The following is a 23,909-nucleotide window of genomic DNA, read 5'->3' on the forward strand; positions in this document are numbered from 1 at the left end:
GTACCTATATGGTTCTGGCTCATTTTTCCCTACAAACATCATAGAAAGGTCATTGTATATGGGTCTTTAAGGTGATCTTAAACCATCTTATTTTGAAAATGAGATGATTTTAAAATCTAACATGCTATACAGAAATTAGGTAATGGTTTTGAATTAAACATCTTGGTATCCCTGGCATTAAGTATAAAATCTTGGAGATATTTTGTGGTAATTTTAGAGAGGATATGCATAGAAGCTTTTTTTCTGGAGAGTGGTAAATATTAAGTGATATTGTGACATACAGGAAAGAACAATTTTATTATTGTAAACATCTGTTCATTGTACATATATATTAAGTATCAGGAAAAGCGCTAAAGATGACTAGTGAGGAAAAAGTAAGATAAAATCCAGGAGGAAATTCTTAATTCCCTCCATTTCCTTTTAGTCTTAAAATGGTGGGGGAAAATATGTAACTATTTCAAGAAAGCTTAACCTTCTCATTAACTTGATCAAGGTTTTCCTTTTTAATTTTTTTAAGAAATGCTCCCTTTATTCAAAAGAGGTATTTGTTGACTTCCAAACTATAAACAAATGAAAGGCTATTCTGGTTCAGATGTAGGCGGGGATTGTGAGACCTCCCGTTTAAGCTGTGAGTTTATGGAGAACATTGATTATGTCTTGTCTGCTTTTGCATCTTCATGGTTCCCGATCCTGTTCCTGACTCTAATATTTGGTATTGGCATTTCAAACACTCACTAGTACAGTTTTTTTTTTTAAATATCATGGCATAGACATACATGGTCTTTAAACAGTAACCTATCTTAGAGAAGAGATATTTTCATCCTAGAAACCTGTGCATATTCATTTATCAGGTTGTTCTTAATGCATCAGCCCCTGTAGATACACAGCAGGCACTGTAGATGAAATGACAAATAACACAGTTTCTGCCTTTAAAGGAATTTACAACTTTGTGGAGGAAGATGAACGAGTACGCCAGTCAAGTTCAGTGCATCATTGGTTGTGGCTGGTTGCTCTCCATCAGGCCCTAGGGGGCTACCTGGGAAGGTTTCTGGGACAATCCAGCCTGTCTTCCTTCCCATCAGTTCCCTGAGCAAGTCACCCAAGACCTTCCTAAGCCAGGTTGGGTGCCTGCTCTCTGTGCTGCCATCATACTTGTGCTCCTCAATGGTCAGTTATTAATTCCTGCACCACACTGTTTACTTGTCCAACTGTCTGCCAGACGGAGTTCTTTAAGGGACGGGATTGTATCTATTCATGGTCATCGTTTTCCGGCTATTGTTTAGAAAGGCATTTGGGGTTCGTATTGTAAAACCAGAAATGGTATTTGTTTCCAATTCCCCTTTTTAAAAAATCAGCATGTATTTCATTTCTCCTTTTTTTTTTTTTAAGATTTTATTTATTGGAGAGACAGAGCAAGCACAAGCAGGGGGAAGAGGCAGAGGGAGAAACAGACTCCCCATGAGCAGGGAGCCTGACCTGGGGCTTGATCCCAGGACCCCGGGACCATAACCTGAGCCACCCAGGCGCCCCTCATTTCTCCTCTTTGAAATAAAATAATTGCAAGCCTCCAATTGCATGCTGTAGCTGGTGGGATAAGAGAAACCTGCTTATGATTTGGTTTGGAAATAGATTCTCAGCTGCACTGCAGTAGCAAAGAAAGGTAGCTTTGACAGTTAAACAGTTACAATTGTTTTTATTCCAAGTACTTCTTTTCAAAATGTAAATTTCGGTAAAGATTAGGAAGAAGCCTAAGGAACTCTGATGTGGCTCTAGCATTGCGGTGCCAAAGCAGCTGTAAACAGTATGCGAACAGTGAGCGGGGCGGGGCCGGGCTCCAGGAAAATGTTATGGAGACCGAAATTTGAATCTCAATATTTTTCACATGTCATGAAATGTTTTCCTTTAGATTTTCTTCCACCATTTAAAAATGTAAAAACTATTCTTGGCCTGCGGCAGAACAGAAACAGGCTGTGCTTCGGCTTCGGCCTGGGGCAGGGTGTCATAGTTTGACAAGTCTTGCTTGGAGGACTGAGAGGCCACCCTGAGTGTACCAACCCCAGCTGTGCTCCCCTCTGTAAGCAGCCTATGAGACACCCCAAGCCCAACCACCAGAACCCCTCAGCTGAGCTCAGCCAGCCCACAGCCTGTGAGCAACAACAACAAAAAGGTGGTTATTTTAAGCCATCATGCTTTGAGGTGGTGTGTGTGGTGTGTTGGATAACGGAAACGGTAGTCCTCACCGTCGTTCTTCTGTTTGGAATGTTGATGAGACCTTGTCTTTGATTCATCAGGAGGCCTCAGGTGAGAGTTGCTTCTTCTCACAAAGTGCAGGCATGCCTATTTGAGAGCACCGCCCATGTATTATTGTACGGTTGCTACTCTGGTTCTGGTCAGTATCCTGGCTCGAGATGATTTGCCAGTACATCAGCTGTGTAGGAGATCTCTGTTCAAAATACTTACATCTCTCTCCTAGACTACGTGGGAAGGCTTGCTATTTTGGTTGCTCGAAAGAGATCAATTCCTGCTTCCAATTATTAATAGCAGAGGTGAGCTATTCCACTTCCCAGCGAGGGTACAGTGTAGACAGGAAGGTAGCACTGGCTTCTGAGGACACTGCTGTCCCTTCGCTGATGTGTTGGTGACCCCAGCATCTGACCCTCAGCTTGCATCTAGTAGAGTTCAGGGCCGGGTGCTTGTTGGTCAGAAAGCACCCAGCCTTCCTCTCCAAAGTGAGCACCTGAGAGTTGCTCCCTGTGTCTCAGTTTTAAGTTCTCGTACTGGTTTAGAATAGGCAATGCCCGTCCTGGGCAGGGACTGTAGTCATTGCCCAATTACAGACAAAGCCGAAAGTGTTCGAGAAATAAGATATTGGATGGACTTTATGCCCTATTTACAGGCAGCAAATGTCTGGGGCTAGTGAGTATAGGACAATTTCAACTGCTGCTGTTCACTGGTGTGAAGGAGAAATAGAAAAGACCCAGGAAACATAGTAACACATCGTTTCAGTTGTAAGGAAGAGAAAAGGGTACCTCCATATGAGAGGAATGCTTGGCTTTTTCTCACTTTCCTGGACGCAGGGGTCCACTCACTAGCACAAAGGGTGTTCATGCCATGAAGTCTATTTTATTTTATTTTTTAAAGATTTTATTTATTTATTTGAGAGAGAGAGAGAGAAAGCATGAGATGGGGGAAGGTCAGAGGGAGAAGCAGACTGCCTGTTGAGCAGAGAGCCCGATGTGTGGGACTCGATCCTAAGACTCCAGGATCATGAACTGAGCCGAAGGCAGACGCTTAACTGACTGAGCCGCCCAGGTGCCCCTTATTTTATTTAAAAAAAAAAAATTATTTGGAGAGCGGGAGTGTGAGCAAGGGGAGGAGCAGAGGGAGAGGGAGAAGGAGGCCGAAGAATCTCAAGCCGACTCCATGCTGAGCGCAGAGCCGGACACCGGCTGGATCTCATGACCCTGAGATCATGATCTGAACTGAAACCGAGAGTAGGTCACTTAACTGTCTGAGCCACCCAGGCACCCCCCCCCCCCCCCCATGAAGTCTCTTTTAGAAAGAAAAGGCCAGCTTTGTAAGTATAATAGGAGCCTGGAAAAAAACGGTCTCTGAGCACTACCCTGCTAAAAACAAACCTGCGTTTTCATAGTAGCAGACAACTTTTGATGATCTTAGAAAAATACTGATTTCTGTAAGACTCCGATTCCCTCACTTTCTGAAGGAAATGATGCTGTTCCAGTTACAATCCCCCCACAGATGATCCTAATCAACATGATGGGGAAGTTCAGGTATGTACGTGTATTTTTATATAATTATAATAAGTAGTAATACATTTTTGGGAAATGCTTAATATTAATTAATATAATACTATTAATATATCCTGTTTGTTATTAGATCTTCAAAGGCAATTGATATAAAATCTTATTAGTGCTGACTGTGGTCTCCAATCTGAGGACTGTAAATGATACAAGGTGCAATTATAAGAGAGGAAAACAAAATCTCACTAGTCATAACTTCTCTTCTGGTTGTTTTTCACATCTTAAGAAAGGCTGTATGCGTTTCTATATCACTAGGCTAAAGCTATGAAGAGGGAAGATTTGTTTATTTTGCTGCAGTATACAATAGCAAAAAACCATTAATCTCTAATGCTTTAGAATAATACAAATGATTATTTGGAGGGTAAGTAATAAATGTTAGGATAATAGGGGAAAGTAGTCCGTGTCCTGAGGAGATGAGATTAACTCATCTAATTACTAAACAGTTCAAATATCTTCACTAAGATAGTTTTAAAAACATTTGTTAACTTTAAAACTTAATAAAAGCAGCATTTTAATCAGATCTTTTTCTATAGTGGGGCAGTTCAGCCCATTTTAAAATAAATCACTATCTTTTTTTTTAATAAATTGCTATCTGAAAACAGGTGAATGTATGTGTCATTCAACAGTATCTGTTATGATTATAATATTCATTTTCATAGCTAAAGAAAATGAGCCGAAGGAGTCACAATGAGAAAAGAATACTAAATTTTCCATGTCAATTACACAAAAGAACTTAGGACAGTTTGACAATACCTGTACTAATTATGTTTTCTAATTCTAGAAAAAGAAACAGGAAATTATAAATCAACAATCATTTGAAATCCCAAATTGGATCTTTTAAACCAACCCTGGAAACCCAAAAGCCACAAAAGAAGTATCAGATATGTTAAAATATGCAAAAACTAAAACCTTGTATGGCAAAGTACCACAAAAGAAGTAAATTGGCAAATTTTAGATTTGGGAAGCATTGGGCTTCCTGCTCAGCAAAGAGTGTGCTGCTTCCTTTCCCTCTGCTCCTCCCCTGCCCCACTCGTGCACTCTCTCTCTCTCTCAAAAAAAATCTTTTGAAAAAATTACAGGTTTTTTTCAAAAGATTTTATTTATTTGTTTGACAGAGGGAGACACAGCAAGAGAGGGAACACAAACAGGGGGAGTGGGAGAGGGAGAAGCAGGCTCCCTGCTGAGCAGGGAGCCCAATGTGGGGCTCAATCCCAGGACCCTGGGATCATGACCTGAGCCGAAGGCAGCCGCTTAACGGCTGAGCCACCCAGGCACCCAAGACAGGGTTAATTTTTATAATATTCACCAGACTTTTGCACATTGAGTAGAAAAGGGGAGCCTAAATATATGACTAGTTGATTCACAGAAGAACAAATCTAAATAATGAACAAGCATGTATGAAGAGGTACTCAAATTTTCCACTATTCAGAGAAATGTTAATAAATGTAACAATTAGCAGTACCTATCTATCAAGGAAGAGTTAACAAAGAACAGTAATTGCTGTTGGCAAAGATAGGAGGGAAAGAAATTCTCCCTTGTTGCTAGTAGACATTTGCAGTGCTAGAGCTTTTTTTGGGGGAAAGAAATACATCTAAAGAAAACACATATCTATATATTTCCCTCCACCCAACAATTATGAGAATCTATTCCAAGACCACTGAACCACCAGTACCTACCAATACATAAGGATACACTACAGGGAGGTGGCATTGTTCATAGTGGCCGAAAACTGGACACCAAGTGAATGCCATCAACAGTGGAATGATTGAATGTGATGACACATTCCTATCATGAGATGCCCTAGAGCCATCTAAAAGAATGAATCAGAGCTATAGAAGTGACTTGGGGGGACTTCGATCTACACAGTACTGGAGCATAAAAAAGTAATATGCTGACATGTAAATATGCCCACATTTTTATGTAATTGACAGCTGCTATATGTGTGCCTATGTGTTTAAGATTTACAAAACATAAGGAAGAATACATGCTAGGTTGTTGACATACTGGAAGGTGGGCAGTACGTGGAAGACTGAGGGTGGGAAGCCAAAAAATGAAACAAAAGGGAGAACCTAAACCAGAAATCCTCAGTATACACAATATGATGGCATTGATGTATTTATATAAAATTATATGTGTGCATACAGAAACTTGAAAAAAATTAGCATATATTGAAGTGCCTACTGTGTTTGAAACCAGGCACTTAGAAGTGTTAGCTCCTACTTTAGCAACAACATTCTACTGTGGGCAGAGCATCATTTTTGGAGACAAGAATTAATTCAAGTCTTGGCTCTGCATCCAACAGTTAGACCTGTTTTACAAGTCACTTCTCCTGAGTTTCTTTCCTCATCCAAAAACAGGGACAATACTTACCATTTTTGAGGTTCAAATGAATTAGCACATGGAAGTACTTTCTAAAGTAATATAATTAGGGTGTAAGTAATATTTGTCTTTTTTAAACACATTCCTTAGTGTACAAAGGCTTTATTTATTTATGATAGTGCATCTACTGTCAAATGTGAAGTCCATATTAAAACTGCACTGGCCTTGCCATGATTACGTACACGGCTCACACGACTTACAACAGTGTGCAGTAAGTAACTTAGAGTCAGAAGTCCTGGTTTTGAATACAGCTAATTGTGCAGTCTTGGGCAAGTGACAACCTCTGTAAGCTTGCTTCTACATCTACAAAATAACTGTTGTGCATACTCTAGGGGATTGTCAGAAGGGTAAGTAGCTGGAATTGTTTTTGAAAATTATAAAATGCTAGAAAATTATAAACTGCTGGCCGGAATTGTTTTTTGAAAATTATAAAATGCTAGAAAATTATAAAACGCTAGAAAATCATTCTGTCATGCTGTCTTTAGATTATAATCTATTTCTTCATGCACCTCTGGGAGGGAAGTTTACATGTGGGCCTCAGAATGGATGGTAGGAAACTCCAGGGGGAAACTGCACTATATATATAGAAATGAAGATTTATTAGTAAAAACATTTCTTCCTGTAAACTGAAATAGAAAGCAAAGAAAAAAAGCATAAACAGAGTACTCTTCTTAATTTGTAACAAGATTTCAGTTTGCAATAAAAACATTTTTGAAAAACTTATCCATGCACTAGTAAAAATTCAGTCAGTACAAAGGATTATTTGATAAACAATGGTCTCCTAACCACTGAACCCCGCCCCCATTCTGCTACTCTACATCATCAGTGCCCCAATTTTGCCTTATGGAAGCAACTCCCAGTTTTGTATACAAGCTTGTATGTGTGTATATCTTTATATATAATTTTTGGTAAGATTGTTAGAAACTTTCGCATTTGCCTATTCATAATTAAGTCTTTGACTATAGACCATTTATAATTTTTGGCCAATATTGCCATTGACTGTTCTTTTGAGAACCATCTGGTTGGTCGTCTTCTTTTTCTCCACAGTAGTTTGGATTAACTACTTTGGAAGCAAAAGATCTATTTTTTAGTTTTCTTTCTTTTGTTATCACTTTTTAGCAAGTTTTTGCAATACTCTAGAGCTGATGAGCTGATGAGCTGAAGAGCTGAAGTAAATCCCTCTGGGTTTCTCCCTGAAGTGAGCCCTCCTGGAGTGATGTTTCTGTCATTAAATCCTGGAGGCTTGTTTACCCACCCCTCTGAATCACACTCAAGTAGAAGCCTGGGAATGGTCTTATAAGATTTCAAAGAGCTTGATTTACTGAAACATATGTTATTACGGAGTGTAATAACATTGGGGCCATCGCTAACCCATTGTGATGAGTACTGCTAGTTTCCTAGCTTAAATATCTCGTGCTTGCTCATTCTTCTGACACTTGGTTGGCAATCTCATAGAAAACCCCATTCCTTGTTGGCCTCGTTTCTCCTCTGCTCAGCCTGAACTCTGTTACTGAAAGCACTCTCTCAAAAGCATCCTAATACCGTCCTCTTCTTCCACTAAATGAACCCGAGATCAAGCCTGCAATACATCTTTCCTACTATGACGGCTGGTTGAGCCCCACGAAATAGTGTCACGTAACTGCAGAATGCAGAATTAGAGAGTCCTGGCTTCCAGTATGCCAAATCTTTAATGCCATTCGGCAGTATTATTTAGGATATAGTTTCACCTGCAGTATTATTTAGGCTATAGTTTGGCTGCATGTAACGAAGACATCATAATGATCATGGCAGACACAGGATATTCCATTTCTCTTGCAGGTGGTCGGTTTCCAGCTAGGATGGTAGCTCTGCTCCTTGAGGCTATCCAAGGACACAGCTTCCTTCTCTCTTGTTCCCTCATCCTCAGTGAATTACCCACATTTGGCTTACAGGTGATCTGCTGCTTGGTCCACATTCTAAGGAGCAAGATAGAGGGAGGGGGAAAGTGGGCTGCCTGCTTCCTTTTAGAGGGCACTAGCTGGAAGTTGCACACATCATTTTTGCTTCTACCCTACTGGCCATTAACTTACTCACGTGGTCTCAATGAGCTGCAAGGGCAGCCGACATAGTCTCAAAAAAAAAAAAAAAATTGACATACAAAATACGGAAAAATGTAAAAATCACATGTATATGATGTATAAAATGTTTAGCTTGCTGAACTTTCATTAAGAGAATACACATGCATACCCAGCATATAGGACAAGAAGAGTAATACCAAAACCCCAGAAGCATCCTCATGTCTCCTCCTGGACTCTGCCCCCTCCCAAGGCTAACCATGCAGAAGGAGATGCAGACTCCCCACTGAGCAGCGAGCCCAATGTGCAACTTGATCCCAGGACCCTGAGATCATGACTTGAGCTGAAGGCAGATGCTTACCTGACTGAGCCACCCCAGCGCCCCTGATTTTTTTTTCCACTATAAAAATTATACTGTAGGAATTCAATAAAGCTCCAACACCATGAGTAAGAGAACTAATAGTTAATAACAAGTGTAAATGAATTCCTTTGCATCCAGAATGAAAAAACTAAACAGAATAAGTGAATCAGACAACTGAAAGGTCTACAACTGGACTTTAATGAATAATTTTGGTAAAATCTGTGGTTTTGCACAGATACACAGGTACAAAACACACATAAAAGATGAAAAGATTCTTTCTCTCCTTAAGTACTTCTTAGAACAGCCTTGACTAAGTTTAACTTGATATATATTTCAGGGCTTAAAACCCAAGAAATGAACACATTTTTGCACAGTTACATTTAAGAGACATAAATTTATTATCTAACATTGGAAATACTCTCTTGACATTTGATTTGTTACTCTTATTGGAAGGTTTGCCTTTTAAAAGTTTTCCTAGGAGACAATACAAGAAAAAAGTACCCATCCAGATTACCTATCATTCTTTGAACATTATTTTAGGAATAACACGATCTTAAATTGGCTCAATTTTTAAAAACATTGACAAAATGCTGGAGTGTTATTCTTACTTTCAGAATCTCTTTTTGAAAAGGAAATTCATATTAAAAAATCGTTTTTGTCCTGACACTGGTGGAATGAGATACATCTATACTGTACACAAGTTCAACACACAAGTCTGCTTTAAAAGAGAGAACACTAATAGGTAACATGAAATGAGAGGCCAACTTTAGGAGATGCTTTCATTCCAGTGTACTTAGTTAACCCCTTTCCTAGGTTTTACCAGCACATCTCTGAGAAGAAACGCACATCCTAATTTCACAGATAATTAACAATGATCATTTTCCTTATACATTTAAAATTCGCTTACCTCTTTGACAGCTCCAGTCTTAACTGTAAAGAAAAAGTTATTTCAAGAACCCAATTTTAGGTGCCCCAACTACATTTTACCATCACAAGTGGCATCACAACTGTCAGTGTTTCTTAAGAGGAGGATTATTAACACTGTGGGTGAAATAATTATTAGTTGTGAAAGGCCATTCCAGACACTGTAGAACATTTAGGATTCCTGACCCACTCACTAAAAACCAGGATTTTTCAAGATCACTGTGACAACCAAAAACATGTTCATCCATTTCTGACTGCCCCTTGATAAGAACCACTAAACTAAATGATCAAAAATTAATATCTATTAACTTTGTGACTTCCACAGAAAGTAACTGCTTCATTACCTTCAGTAACGATGACTGAAGAGGAATACTTTGTTTAAAAAAACAATTGTAATTAAATGTTATTTTGGAAAGGTAAGCTGTTTCTTCAAATTCATAGTAATCTGAAAGGATTAGATGCACAAAGTGCAATACTTAGTTACCCCCAAATGCACACATACATTTACAGGAAAATGACTGTTTATGTTTTACTGGCATATCTAACCCCATTTATCTTTATTATAAAAATATGTCCATCTTCTATAACAAAATAAAAAACATGTGGATCGTCTTGATAAATTCCTTCACACTGATGTTCCTGGAAACTGCTGCTGTCTTTGCTCCAAAACTTGCTGATTTAATAGTTGTTGCTGTTTCTGTAAAAATTGCACCACTTCTGGACTTCTTAGTAATGACTTGAAAAGAAAAAAGAAAAAATATATTTATTAACATTATTCTTATGGGATTAGATTGTCTTCATGCTATAAAATTACTCTGATATGTCTCTATACAAGGCACAATACGCTTACAAAACAAAACGTGCCTGAATTGAATTACACTTGCACCTGATGCAGTGTGTTAAAGTGCAAACTAGTAATAATAAAATCTGATGTCATACATCAAAATACTAAAACCTAAAGTAATGGGTGAAGCTAATCTTATCGGTGACTTTGTACACAAAGGAAATGCTTTATGTTATGCCAGCATATATACTATCTCATAAGGGCAAACAGCCTAGAATAGCACTGGCCCAGGATTACAGCAAGAAAAACAAGGATATGAAACGGGGGCCACATGTGAAAATAGCAGTTGGATGCCAGTTTGGAAATCCATGTAAGGATTCAATTTCTCCCACTAGCCTATTAAGTCTTTCTGAAGAAATTAAAAAGAATGTGTGTGTGTGTGTGTGTGTGTGTGTGTGTATACAGGTATTAATAAAAATAGTATTAGCACATTACAAAAATTTCAGAAAAGACAGAATATGACTGATCTAAAAAAAATAGTTTTGTACACCTACCATTTCTAAATACAGTCATATAACAAATGTAACAGACTATAGTTAATATGCTTTTACTTTAATAAAATACTTCTATAAATTGATGAGGGAAAAAAAAAAACTTTGGTCCCCCAAAATTAAAAAAGATAAACCAAGCAAGGTGGAAATACTATCATTAAACACTGATTTTAAAACTTAACATTAGAGCACAGTACATTTTCTAGTTATTTGTTTAAAACATTTATTGTCAACTATACTTAAATAAAAAATTATTTGTAAAGATGTACCAATATTCTATTAAGTGAATGCACAATAATTACTCAGCTATTATAAAACTTGAACATTTAGGTTGTTTTAACTACTATTTTACTATTTGTGATAATTAGAGTTCTGGCAACATCTTTATGCTTAACTTTATCCATATATAGGGTTTATTTCCTGCTGAGCTGAAGGGATGACCATTTTAGAGACTCCTGATACCACTGCCCAACCGCTTTCTAGAAGTCTGATACATATACGATACCACCAACAGAATGAGAGTGCCCATTTCATGAAACCCCCAACATCACTGTGATGTCTTTTAAATAATTTTCATTTGTTGTATTGTTTATTGTGATTTTTACTGATGTTGAATACCTTTTCACATCATTTAATGGTAGCATTTCTGGTTTTATTCCTGTTTATATTTTTTGCAATGTACTTGAAGCCAACATTTTTTCCTCATCAATTTATATGACTATTTTGTAAACTAAAAATGTCAACCACATTAACTATTAGTGTCTTATATGGGTTGCAAATATTTTTCCTATATGTTAGTTTGAAGTTTGCATTTTTACCACCATTTTTGACTACAGTATTCATTTCTTTGTAATTCTATTTAAGCTAGAAAAAGATTTTTAAGTCTCAATTCTATTTTTTTAATTTTAATTTTAAACATCTTTATCAGGAATTTAGTTTGATGTATAGTGACATGATAAATTCTTTTTGTCTTAAAATTATTACCCAATTATTTCCATATTTATTGAAAAATCTCTCCTTTTCTGATTGAATTCTGATGCCTTCTAGCAAATTTAGAATAGAGATCCTTATTAAATGTTGGTGTCATTCTACTTCCGTATCACTAACGCATTTTTCCATAAACCACAGAATTCAGATATTCAAGGTTTAGTCAGGAATAAAGGTTTGTCTTGGGACAGCATTATGAGATTCCAGTGCGTACCGGCAGAGGAACAGATGACCAGCTGAGCAAATTCTAAAATCTCAAAAATCTAAATAATTTTAACAACTTCTGATAATAAATTTGTAAGTACTTTACAGATACTTACTAGTCTTTTTTGATTTAACACTTGTTCTAAAAGAGTAGGTCTTGCAGGACGATCCCCAAAGGTTCCTGTTCTTTGTTTAACAATGGAGAGTATATTATCTGTACTTTCCTGGGATAAATGATAAAAATGCAAACAGGGTTAACAATTAACATAATATAATAATCTGTTATTGTATGCTTTCAATGATGTAATGAATGGGTCCTCAGCTTCTCTTCCTTCTTGCCCAGTCCCTGTGAAACTTTAGGAAAATCCCCCATAGATAAAATGTTGGCAGTTAATTTTATAGAACACTCCTCACTCCCTCTCCCTCCACAGTTTCCAACCTCAGATCTCCAGTCTTTTGAAGTTCTCAAAATCAATAGTGAGGCAGAGGTGGGAGGAGAAAAGAGTTACTTGGGAGCTATTTTCAATATTACAAAAAATGCCAAGTGGAAATTGAACATTCTCTTTAGATGAAGTTTTCCAGGCCAAAACAAAGTTTGCTTGCCTTTGGATGGAAGACATAAACTCAAAGGCAATTTACATATTGCTAGAGACACTTTGATAGTTTTTTGTCCAGTTAACAGCAACAATTAAACAGGGGGGTAGACAGTAAAATATTAAAGAAGCAACTGATAGACAAAGTTTTCAAAATTTGGAAGTCACTAGGAAGAAAATGACAAACTGGTTTTGAAAAGACTGGAAAGCACTGGTATAAATAATCTCCTACCACCATCCTAAAATGAAAACCATGCTCTGAGACATCCTTACCCAAACAAACTCAGCAGCCCTAACTGCCAAATACGGATCTCCGATTCCTTGACAGAATCTTAAGTATTCGCAATTTTCCTGGCATAACTAAATACTGTAGTTAACTGAGATATTCTGACTCTTACAAAACCACGATACAATACTGATCACATCCAAAAATGCTGACTAAGCAAATATAAAACTATAAATGTTTTACCATAAAGCCATGTCATATATAAATTGACTCTTCTCTCTTTGCTCTTCATTTAGATGGTTACTGAAGCTGTTTTCTTCTCTCGACCTCTCTCTCCTGGCCTCTGAGTTCTCTTAGAATATCCACTTTCTCTCTTTCATTATGGGAAGTTTATCAGCCCAATGTGACAAAAATGTTCAATCCCTAAACATTTTAGACTGCGAAATGTAAAAACAAAAACAAACAAAACTCTAAAAAGAGCATTCTGATACCCAAAGGAAACAAAAATAATTTCTTCCTCTCTCCCCATAGGATTAACTATGTGTGGCAGTTTCATTTTTATTTGCACAAGAAATGGAATCACAAAACTGACTTGATGGCAGGGTACCCTATATTCTCACAACCCCAAATAAAGCACTATGCAGATTCACAATGTTAATGTCACAAAATCACAGAAACTTGTAGTAGAAATAACCTTGAGTCAGCTAGTCCAAACTTCTACAATTTGGGGATTCCCTTTTCAAAAATTTTCAACACCTTTTGCCCTAAGGAGTTTACCAACTTTTGAGGCATCCCGTTTAGTTTTAAATAAATCCAACATTTAGGTAAGCTTTTGTTTTGACTGAGCTGAAATATATATCTCTTGTGATTTTTACTTAAAAGTCCTCGTTACATAGAACTATGCAAAATAAACCTACTGCTTCTTCCAAATGATAGCCTTTTAGATATTTAAGGATAATGATTACTCCCATAAGTCTATTCTTTTATCCCTAGTTCCTTTATGTGTCTCTCCTATAGCATATTTTTTGGTGCATGGACTAAATGTCATATACATTTGTTCCTTATTTAACTTGATTTATGTAAATGATTTTAAATACCTTAATTTCTAATCTTGCTTTTCACACTACAGAAAACCCCTATCACCACTTATCAGTCCTACTATAATGATCTCCTAAAGAATCTCTAAATCTACAGGCCTTAGAGTACAGCCCCTGTTACTTCCTAATTAGGAACTTCGTTTGAAGACTCCAAACCCAAATCCTATAGCTTGGCATTCAATACCATACAGAAACCGGCTACAAATTCTCTTTCCGAATTTATTTTCCATGAATTTTCCACTTAAATATTCTGCTTTAGTTAGAATCGTCCCCTTGCTTCTTCCCAAAAGTGTCTTCTGTATTCCCACTTCCTTTTCTTTACTAAGATGTGTTTCTCTTTTATCTACCAAAATTTTAAGGAAGCAGTATAATATGGGGAGAGAGTGAAGGCTCTAAAATCAGATTGCCTGGGTTTGAATACTTGCTGGCTGTATGACCTAGGCCAAGTTACTGAACCTCTCTGTGCCTTAGTTTCCATGCATGTAAAATATAGCATCTATGTAGCATTGCTGAAGGGTGTGAGACTCCATTTACAGCTTAGCACAGTGCCTGGCATATAAGAAACTTAGCTGATTAAGCTTAAACTATTAGCCACCCTTTCTGGCATATACTGAGTTATATTTTCTCTGCAAAACCTTTCCAGAGTATCTCAGCCTATAATGATCTATCCTCCTCTCCACTACTAAAGTAATATTATACAGTTGGCCCTTATTATATCCCGATGGTAACTGCTGGTTATTTTCTTTACACTCAGTTCGACAAAGACAGCTCTGGAAATCTCCTCAGAACTGGTCAAGTGTCCCATAACATAAGACAAATGGTATAGGAGGGTATTAATTTTTGCTTATAGCAGTTACTTCTCTTTCCTAAAAAAGTCATGCAAATTATTTTAGAATAAGCAAATTATTTTAGAATAGGAAAATCCTTTCTGTGGGAGGGGGAAGGGGAGACTTAATTCAGTATCTATTTGCCTTTTATACATGTTCCTCAAACTGTAGATGCAAAACTGGACAGTTAAAAGAAGGTAGCTATAGATAAAGTACTTATTTTCTTGAAAAGAAGTATATTCTCCCTCTGTGAAGAATTCTGATGTGAATTTGGAATGTACAGAGAACAATGACCCTTACTAACTTTCATTCTGTAATAAGTGAGATGCTTATTTCCATAATTACTTGTAATTCAAGATTTGATAAAATGTATTTTACAAGGATGTGAATACAGGTTTTAAACCTAAGATCCACAGGGGTCCTGAACTCTATAATGTGTACGCAAAATTAAATACCTACCTACCTATGTGTATTTTTCTGGGAAAAGGGTTCATTAGGTTTTATCAGATTCTCAGTTAAGTCCTTTTACCCTAAACAGATTAAGACTCCGTGGGATAAAAGCAGACCCTAATCAGTGTGAATTGTGACATGCTGATGACTATAAATTTTAAAAATATTAAGAACATCACATTTGTAACAATTCCAAAGTCTAAAATTTTAGCAATGAGGCAGCTGTTCAAGTCCAGCAAAAACTAAGAAATTTAAAGAGTTTTAGAATACATACTAGGATAGCTTTCGGTTTAAAAAATTTTCTGGATCATTTTTAACAAGATTCAATTTTTCAATGAAAATGTACTGCGGGATTATAGCTTTTATTAAAAGGAGGAAAGCACACAGGATGAAACATCTGCTTATCTATAACAACTTCAAAGTATACCACTAATAATGACAATAGTGGCTAAGATTTCCTGACTTTTACTATCTGCTACACACTGTGTGAACACTCAATATGGAATATCTCACATATTCACTGCAACATTATGAAGCAGGTACCATTTTAATAGCCATTTTACAGATGAAGAAGCTGAGCTTAAGAGTTTAATAACCTGTTCAGGGCCACACAGCCAGCAAATGATTTGGATTTGGAATTAGGATTTGTAGACAGAAGTCCAACACCAAAGCACTGGCTTTAACCTTCAACCCAGTTCAAATCAAACATTGCAAAAATCTTCCTGAGACTTACACCCCATTATTATTCCATTTTCTTTTCTAGGGGCACTAAGAAACGGGCTAGTGAGAACAGGGTACTAAGAACAGGTATACTGAGAACAAGGTATTAAAAGTACAGGGTACTAAGCATGAGAGTACTGAGAACAGGTCTATTAAGTATGAGGCTACTGAGAATAGAATTACTGACAGAGTAAATAAGATTAACCAAGAACAGGACACTAAGAACACTGTACTAAGCATAGGGTACTAAGAACAGCTTACTAAGAATAGGGGTACTGATAACAGTATGCTGTGGATAGGGTAATGAAATCAGGAAGAGATTACCTTCTCCAAATTACAATTTCATGTAGGTTCCTAAGTCTCTTTGCCTCCTCCTTTGGCGATGAACCAGCTCAATCACCTACTATCTGTCCTTCCAGCCCATATCCCAGATCTTTGAAATGACAGATCTGCTGATGTATATCACATCATTTCCACTGACATTTATTCATCCATCACAAGGATGCAACAGAACTGTTAAGGCTTTGCACACGTGTTTATAAACTTTAATTCAGGACAAGCACTCACTCTCAACCACAAGTCCAGCCCCAGCAACCTGGCCCATACGGTTCGCAGTAAGAGTGGAGTTTCTTCTAACCACCTCCCACTCCCCAAGACCCCAGCTAAGGTCTGATACCTCCAGTCTGACGTTTCCCGCGCTGCCAGGCTGGGCGGACCCACTGCAGTTCAGGGCCTGGTCACTTTTCTTCTTTTTGTACTTGTCCTTGTACATCTTGTTGCGGTGTTTCTTGCACATCCAAGGTTTCCGCTGCTTGGCCACCTGGCTCGTGGTCTCGCTGCAGCCCTCGAAGGTGCAGGTCTTGCTCATGCTGCCCCCGCCGCTGCCCCGTCTCCGGGCTCCCCCGCTGCCACCCTCGCCCCCAGAGTGGGTCTCCTCGTCCTCCAGATCCTCCAAACTAGCGGTGCTCTCGCCTCCCCCTGGGGCGTCGGAAGTGTCCAGCAGGTCGGCTTCGTCCTCTCCTGCCTCCTCCTCGCCAGCCCCCGCCACTTCGCACAGGTACCTAATGGGCTTGCCTGCACCGGCGCCGTCCCCCAGGGCCGGAGTCGGCCTCAGGACGCCCTCGGCCGCAGAGTCGTCCTGCCCTCCGCAGGGGTGCATCACCAGCAGAGTAAACTGCGAGCCCGGGGCCGGGACGGGGGCTGGAGCCGGGGCCTGGCCCAGAGCAGGGGCGGGGGCCCCGGGGCGGAGGGCGCCGCTGGCAGCTCCCGGCCCCACACCCTCGACAACACCCTGCACCTCCGTGCTGCTGACACCTTATGGGGGTCCACGACCCCAGCCCTTCAGCACCTGCAGGGCCCAACGGCACTTCGCAAACCAAAGACCCAGGACCCGCGACAGGAAAAAAAACCTTCCAGCTCCGCGAAGGCAGCGCGACTGCGCCTGCGCGCGAGCGTTTCCACGCCGGGTGCCTTTCGGGGAACTCGGCGTCTCTGAAGGGCGGGGCCGAGCCGCCAGCGGAGGAACTGACTGCGCAAGCGCGGCTCTGCCGCTGGCGGGAGGCGTAGCGCTTCGCTGGCGCCGCCGCCGCTGCGGAGGCTGTGTGTGTGTGAAGGTGAAGCGGCCGGGGCGCTCGGTAAGACGGCGCTTTTTTGCTGGAACCTACTGTGTTTAAAACGTTTCAAAACACTTGTGAACTGGAACTCCACAGCGTAAATTAGGATTGTTCCTGAGCGATTTTGTGACTTGTGTCGTTCGGACGCTAATTATCATAATATTTTGTCCCTAACTGCCTGAAGTGGGAGGTGTGACGCTGGGATGTGGTGATGTCACAGCCTGGGACCGCTAGTTAGCAGTCAGGAACGGCAGAGGCGGCGTATTTGAAAATAATATGCTGGAGAAGGAGTGGGCCAGACTTGGGCCAAAGTTCTATTTGTGTTGAGAGCTAAGTGATTTGTTGATAAATTTGTCTTTCTCTCCTGGAAACTTATTTATTTGATTTTTAATATTTGTCCTTTGCTATGACCGCTGAGGTAAGTCTTTAACAACGTTTTCATTAAATACAGTGACAATGTGTGAAGAGCAACAATGAATGACAAACAGAAAAAAGAAAACAATAAATGATCTATCATTTTTACCAGTTGTTGCACGGTTGCTGGTTGCTAAATCTTAACCGAATCTCATGGGGGAACCGATCCTGCCAGGTCTTGAACGAAACTGTCAAGGAGTTGTGCTCTTTCCGTATATTCCCGCCTCCCTTGCCTAGTCGGGTTTTGCATTCCACCTGTTGCTAAGGAAAGCAATGACTGTCCAGCCAATGATAAATCCACTCACATTAAGGTGTTTGGGTGTTGATGTGTGAGTAGATCGCCAACTACATTTCAAAGAGAGGCACAGTGGATGGGAGAAAGTTTGAAATTCGACAGACCTGGGTGGCACTGTCCCGTGTGACCAGGCCTAGTTAGTGACAGCCTGTCTGAGCTTTGGCTTTCTCAGTGGTGAAAGGGGCAGTCAGTGGTGTGCTGGACCAGGTTGATGAGAGCCAGTTGTTAAAATATCAGGAGTTTAATGAGCTGGAGGTTAAACACTTTCATTATTAAAAATTAAATTATATCAACAATTAAATTATTTTAAAAACAAAAGTTAAAAACCTCAAAACTCATCACTTTCTAATTGTTTTCCAATGTTTTACTATTAGCCACGCTTATAAGAATATTTATGTCTATTGTATCTGTATGTGGAAATACTATGGAGATCTTGATGTGATACTGCACATCTCTTCTCAACTCTGCATTCGGTGATGTCACATTGGTTGCTTGAAACTAGCCATGGTGAGAGTATTTACAGTATGGAAACTGTCAAATGAAACAAAGCAGAGCTTGATTTATTGTCATTTGTCTTCAGACTTAAAGTGATAGTAAAAGTGTTAATGAAAATTAAACCTAAAATGTTTGATCTGTGGCTGTCACATTGTCAATAGCTTCCCAAAATTGAGGAAATATTCTTTCAGTATATGAAAACTATCATGATTTCAGCAAAGTAGCTGCTTACATCATTGAAGAACAAGTGAAGTCCTGGCATACATCTTCATTGTTTCACTTTTGTCTTACTCATCAATATAAACAAAAATATCAGCCAACATTCATGCCAGAACTACATTGTCAGTAATGTGAGTAACTTCTTTACTGATTTGGATAAAAATCAAGCATTTATTTATAGTTTGAATTCATGACACTGCTGTTGGTGAAATAATTATAAAAACTGACAGTGGATTTTGCAAGTAGCAAGTCACACTGAAGTGTGGGTGTATGGAATTTACAATAAAGAGCCTTGTGATTTTTATCATTATTTGTAAATCATGTGCTAAGCGTTTTTTCTATCAGTTAACTCTTTTTTAAAAGTTTACCAGCATATCACTGAGGGCAGTGCTATTTAAATCCTAGTACAAATTCCTATTATGGTATTCAATAAATGACAACAAGGTTTTTTTTTTTTAATTTTATTGAGAGAGAATTTACATATCATGAAGCCCACCCATGGTAAGCATACAACGTATGGATATAGGCCAACAGGGACCAATTGACACCTGTAGTACTGCTTTAATATTCCATTTTTCAACGTTAATGTAATTTAATTCTGACTTAGGCTTCTTCCTTTGCTTAAGAAAATGATATATGGTGATGGGTATTAAGGAGGGCACTTGTGATGAGCACTGGGTGTTGTATGTAAGTGATGAATCACCAGATTTTACACCTGAAACCAATATTACCCTATTTGTTAGCCACCTAGAATTTAAATAAAAACGAAATAAGAGAAAATGATGTATGGTTAATTTTTATGTGATTTGTAATTTAAATAAATTATTTTACACCTAGAACCAGAGTTCCACATCTGTTTTCCTCTATTTCAAACTCTGTAGACTAGTTCGCCTTCTCTAGCTTATTTTTTCTTCTTTTCTTGCTTTCAGACAACAGTTTTATGCTTTCCTGAGAAGTAATATATGCTGTGTGTTGGGAACTTAGAAAAAGAACCATTCTAATTTCCTTTTTTCAGTCACCCTAAGTGTTCTTTCAAACTATGAAACTTGGTGTTCACAGAGTACGAATTTTCACCAGAAGAGAACTTTATCATTGTTATTACAGCATATTAGAGTGATCTTAAAAGCAATTATAACCCTCATTTTTATCTAAGAAGACTTGTATGGAAATAAATCTTTAGGTCTTGGATTTTATTTTATTATTTCAGAGGAAAATAAGTACTTAACTGTACTATATATCATGTTTGTGGTATTGATTGAATATTATGATCATTACAAAATGATCATTTTCAACTCTACCACTTTCTCTGTATTTACGAGTTGGCATTTTACTGTAAGGAAAAGCCTTCCCTTTTACTTTATATATTTATTGTTTATATACTATCAGTATGGACTCGTGAATTAATGTTTATTTTATTTTTTTTAAGATTTTATTTATTTATTTGACAGAGAGAGACATAGTGAGAGAGGGAACACAAGCAGGGGGAGTAGGAGAGGGAGAAGCAGGCTTCCCTGTGGAGCAGGGAGCCCGATGTGGGGCTCAATCCCAGGACCCTGGGATAATGACCTGAGCAGAGGGCAGACGCTTAATGACTGAGCCATCCAGGCGCCCCTAATGTTTTCTTGAATGGATTGCAATCTCTTACTTACCTTATTGATGTTGCTGCTCAAATTGTTTTGGATTTGGCTGGACTTCCTAGATTTGGCTGGTAGTAGTCCTTCAAGCTGCCTCCTATATCCTTTAGAGCACTCCCTTGCTCTGTGGCACAAGAAGATATTCCAGACCTGTCTTGTACCTTCCCAGCTCCAGTCCATTTCTCCTTTCTCTTAGGATCTCTGGTTCCTTTTCATAGGGAATGATATCTAGACACCAAGATCTGGGTGCTAGATGTGCTCCTTGTTCCTAGGCACTTTTAGCAGATAGAGATACAGGGAAACAATCCAAATATGTGTATATTTGTATGTATATATCTATATCTAATCATGAATTCATGCTGATTACTGATAACTCCAATTCAGATACTACCCCCAGTAGTCTTTCTTGCCTTCCCCCATTCCACATTAGTATCTTCTTTCTTCCCAAGGAGAACTCTGTTGATGACACGAGTCATCATGAGATGAGAAATTTGTTCATGACAATCTATATTTCATGTTATATTTTATGTTAGTTTTTTATTTAATGAGTTTTTTAAAAAATAATTTATCCTTTACTTCCAGAAAGGTAAAAGGCATAGTAAGAAAATAAAAATGAGCCCATATTTGTATTTCTGCACCCACCAGTCCATACATAATGCATGACTATAGCAAAAAACAGACTATGCTTAGACTTCCAGTTATATTGTTTGCATTTTGTTTAGGAGAGCCAGAAGATAACCTCCTTTGAAAGATGATTTCGGAGAGTTGCTGGGTACATAATACTTTGATAATAACATTATCAGTGTAAGAGTAGAGAACCTTTAAGGGAGGAAATATTCCTGGATATTAGTGCCTGACGTTTTGACTTTATTCAGAGGTTAAATACCTATGTATTTGATCTTTCATACTCCAAATCATCCTTGAATCTAGTCTAACATAAATGTCACCAAATGTATTACCTAAATATTAATAAAATACAGAACAGTAGGGAAATATCTACCAGATGACCTTCTCTGGTTCCTTTACAACAATGAGAGTTCCTCTATCCCCTGTGATATGTACTCATAACACTTGTGATGTTATCAGATACACTACCAAGCTGAGTCCTCATTTGAACATAAGCAGGGAAATATTTTTAAAATTATTTCTAAGTAATTCAGATAAGTTTGGTGTCATGCAAATTGTGTGACTGGAAGAACAATGAGAGGCAGGACTTGATCTATATGAACGTAGAGCTAGCAACTGGACCCATATGCTATGGCAGTAAAAGTCTGGGTTCCATTGAGAAACAGGCTATCTTCTCATCCTTCTTGAGCTATGTGTGGAGATGGGGAGGATATAAAAAACTCCTGGAGGTTTCATGATTTAATTTAAATTATACAACTCAGTTGTTTTTCTAATTTGGATTTTTTAAGATTAACTGAAATAAGGCATTACACCCCATCAGTTTATAGCAACATTACTTTTTCCAGAGATGAGAGATCTTCAGAAGTATGGGTAGGTTACTTTATCAAAAGTCCATTCTAGTAGATAATTTTTAGACAAAACAAACATTCTAATTACAGACTAAAGAGGCTAACTCTGGTAGCACATGTATGAAGTAATGTTTGTTCTGAGACACCTCAATCTGGTGGCCTTAAGCTCTATTTTGGAATAAGTCTTAGCATGACAGCTTCATCAAGGGAATCTGAGGTGATTTGAAAGGACACATGATATATAATAGGGAACTGGGGAAAGAGTCACAATCATATGATCCATGAAACATGCATTTCACCTGTTGATGTAATTACTGTTGGTAGTATCGCTAGGTTTATGCCTAAAATCACAGCATTCTGGTAAATTCTGTCTTACACAATTCCCATCAAAAAAGGGAAAAAATACATGTTATGTTTATAATTGCATATACCATTTTCATAACAGGAGAGAACTTCTGTTTGACTAGCTATTGATGGAAACCAAATCTGTGCTTATGATTTGACATATTTGATAACTAGAATAATTTTCCACAGATTGGTTTCTGGCTCCATACCTTTCAAACCACTTTTCTCCTCCAGTGTCTCATGTTAAGAGCCATAGGATGATTTCCTCTGGTATGTTGTGAGAAAGCCCCTAAACAAAGAAGGTAAGAAACCTAGAACCAAAGCGCCTAAGATTCAGCGTCTTGTTACTGCACGTCTTCCAGCACAAGCGTCGGCGTATTGCTTTGAAGAAGCAGCGCACAAAAAAAAAAAATAAGGAAGAGGCTGCAGAATATGCTAAACTTTTGGCCAAGAGAATGAAGGAGGCCAAAGAAAAACACCAGGAACATATTGCAAGAGACGGAGGCTGTCCTCTTTGAGAGCTTCTACCTCTGACTTCAGTCAAAAATGAGATTTTCTATGAGTGATAAATAAATAAGATCAGACATCAAAAAAAAAAAAACCATAGGACACATTTGTCACATTTATATTGTGATTTAACCTCTGATCGTACAGGACTTTCTTGTCTTGATGCCCAATGAGTCAGTACAGTATAGGCTGTAAGAACATTCCTAAAAACCTCTGCTACATGGGAGAGTGGGAGACAGAATGAGTTAGCAGTCCCTTGACTATGAACCACATAAATATATCTCACTAAACCCAAACTAACTGTATCACAACTCAACTTCCCCCACATGTCTAGAACCTCTTCAACACTACCCAGTACAAGAAGAAATGTGACTGGAGGAAGGTCCAAGTAGAAAGAGACAAGGGGTCTCAATTAAGATTAAATCAGTTACTTTCTTTTGCAAATTTTACAAAAATATATGCCCATGTCAATACATTGCTGCCTGCCCTCCCAGCCTTGGACAGGAAGAAAGGGAAAGACTTGGAGCTTAGCCATCATCATTTGCGTGTAAATCCACCTCGATTCATAAGTACTTTGTCCAGATAAGTACTTTGCCTCTCAGAGAAGAAATCTTTTGAGTTTAAGGGTCCACTTAGGAGGATTGGGTTTGGAATTATCTTAGAGAAAGGATTACCTATTATCCAAGCTTTTGAAAAACATGATTGTGCTGGCTTCTCATCATTGGAGCTCATCTTTACATTTTCTTTCTTTATGAAATCCCCTTAAGATTTCTTTTTAATAAGCTCCAAAAGAATATTATTCCTAAATAAGCAGGAGACTGTGGGAAGTGGCCTGTCTCATAGATTTACTGTAAGTATTAAGTGACGTAAGATTCTAGCACTTAGTAAGTGCTCAATTAAGGATAACATCAGGATAAGCAGTTTGTTAAATGAG

The 23,909-nt window shown here is 38.3% G+C and overlaps 1 protein-coding gene and 1 long non-coding RNA gene across 3 annotated transcripts in view; one reads left to right on the forward strand and one right to left on the reverse strand.

Moving 5' to 3' along the window:
- Positions 1-8,798: 8,798 nt before the first annotated feature.
- On the reverse strand, positions 8,799-17,404 carry LOC113920434 (regulatory factor X associated protein). 2 transcript variants are annotated; one of them, XM_027590683.2, is made up of 3 exons: positions 16,655-17,404; positions 12,182-12,289; positions 8,799-10,275 (listed from the first exon to the last, which is right to left on the reverse strand). In XM_027590683.2, exons 1-3 carry the CDS (start codon positions 17,135-17,137, stop codon positions 10,165-10,167), a joined length of 702 nt encoding a protein of 233 aa, XP_027446484.2. In that variant the 5' UTR covers positions 17,138-17,404; the 3' UTR covers positions 8,799-10,164. The 2 variants fall into 2 exon arrangements, with proteins under 2 accessions (XP_027446484.2, XP_035582604.1); XM_035726711.1 differs by lacking the exon at positions 12,182-12,289 and having other exon boundaries at positions 10,147-10,275.
- A 129-nt stretch (positions 17,405-17,533) lies between these two features.
- LOC113921008 overlaps positions 17,534-23,909 on the forward strand; it is a 35,704-nt gene continuing 29,328 nt past the window's right edge. The window contains exon 1 of the long non-coding RNA XR_003519469.1: positions 17,534-17,612. This is a non-coding gene — a long non-coding RNA (uncharacterized LOC113921008). The remainder of the gene's footprint in view (positions 17,613-23,909) is intronic.

The sequence above is a fragment of the Zalophus californianus genome, chromosome 3 (genome assembly GCF_009762305.2).
Source record: "Zalophus californianus isolate mZalCal1 chromosome 3, mZalCal1.pri.v2, whole genome shotgun sequence".
NCBI lineage: Eukaryota > Metazoa > Chordata > Mammalia > Carnivora > Otariidae > Zalophus > Zalophus californianus.

Excerpts from the sequence above, each read along its gene's own strand:
- LOC113920434 (XM_027590683.2), bottom strand. The coding sequence starts at position 17,137 with ATGCACCCCTGCGGAGGGCAGGACGACTCTGCGGCCGAGGGCGTCCTG. Across the intron at positions 12,290-16,654 it reads CGGGAAACGTCAGACTGGAG|GAAAGTACAGATAATATACT; the intron begins GTATCAGACCTT and ends CATTTATCCCAG. Across the intron at positions 10,276-12,181 it reads TGTTAAATCAAAAAAGACTA|TCATTACTAAGAAGTCCAGA; the intron begins GTAAGTATCTGT and ends TTTCTTTTCAAG.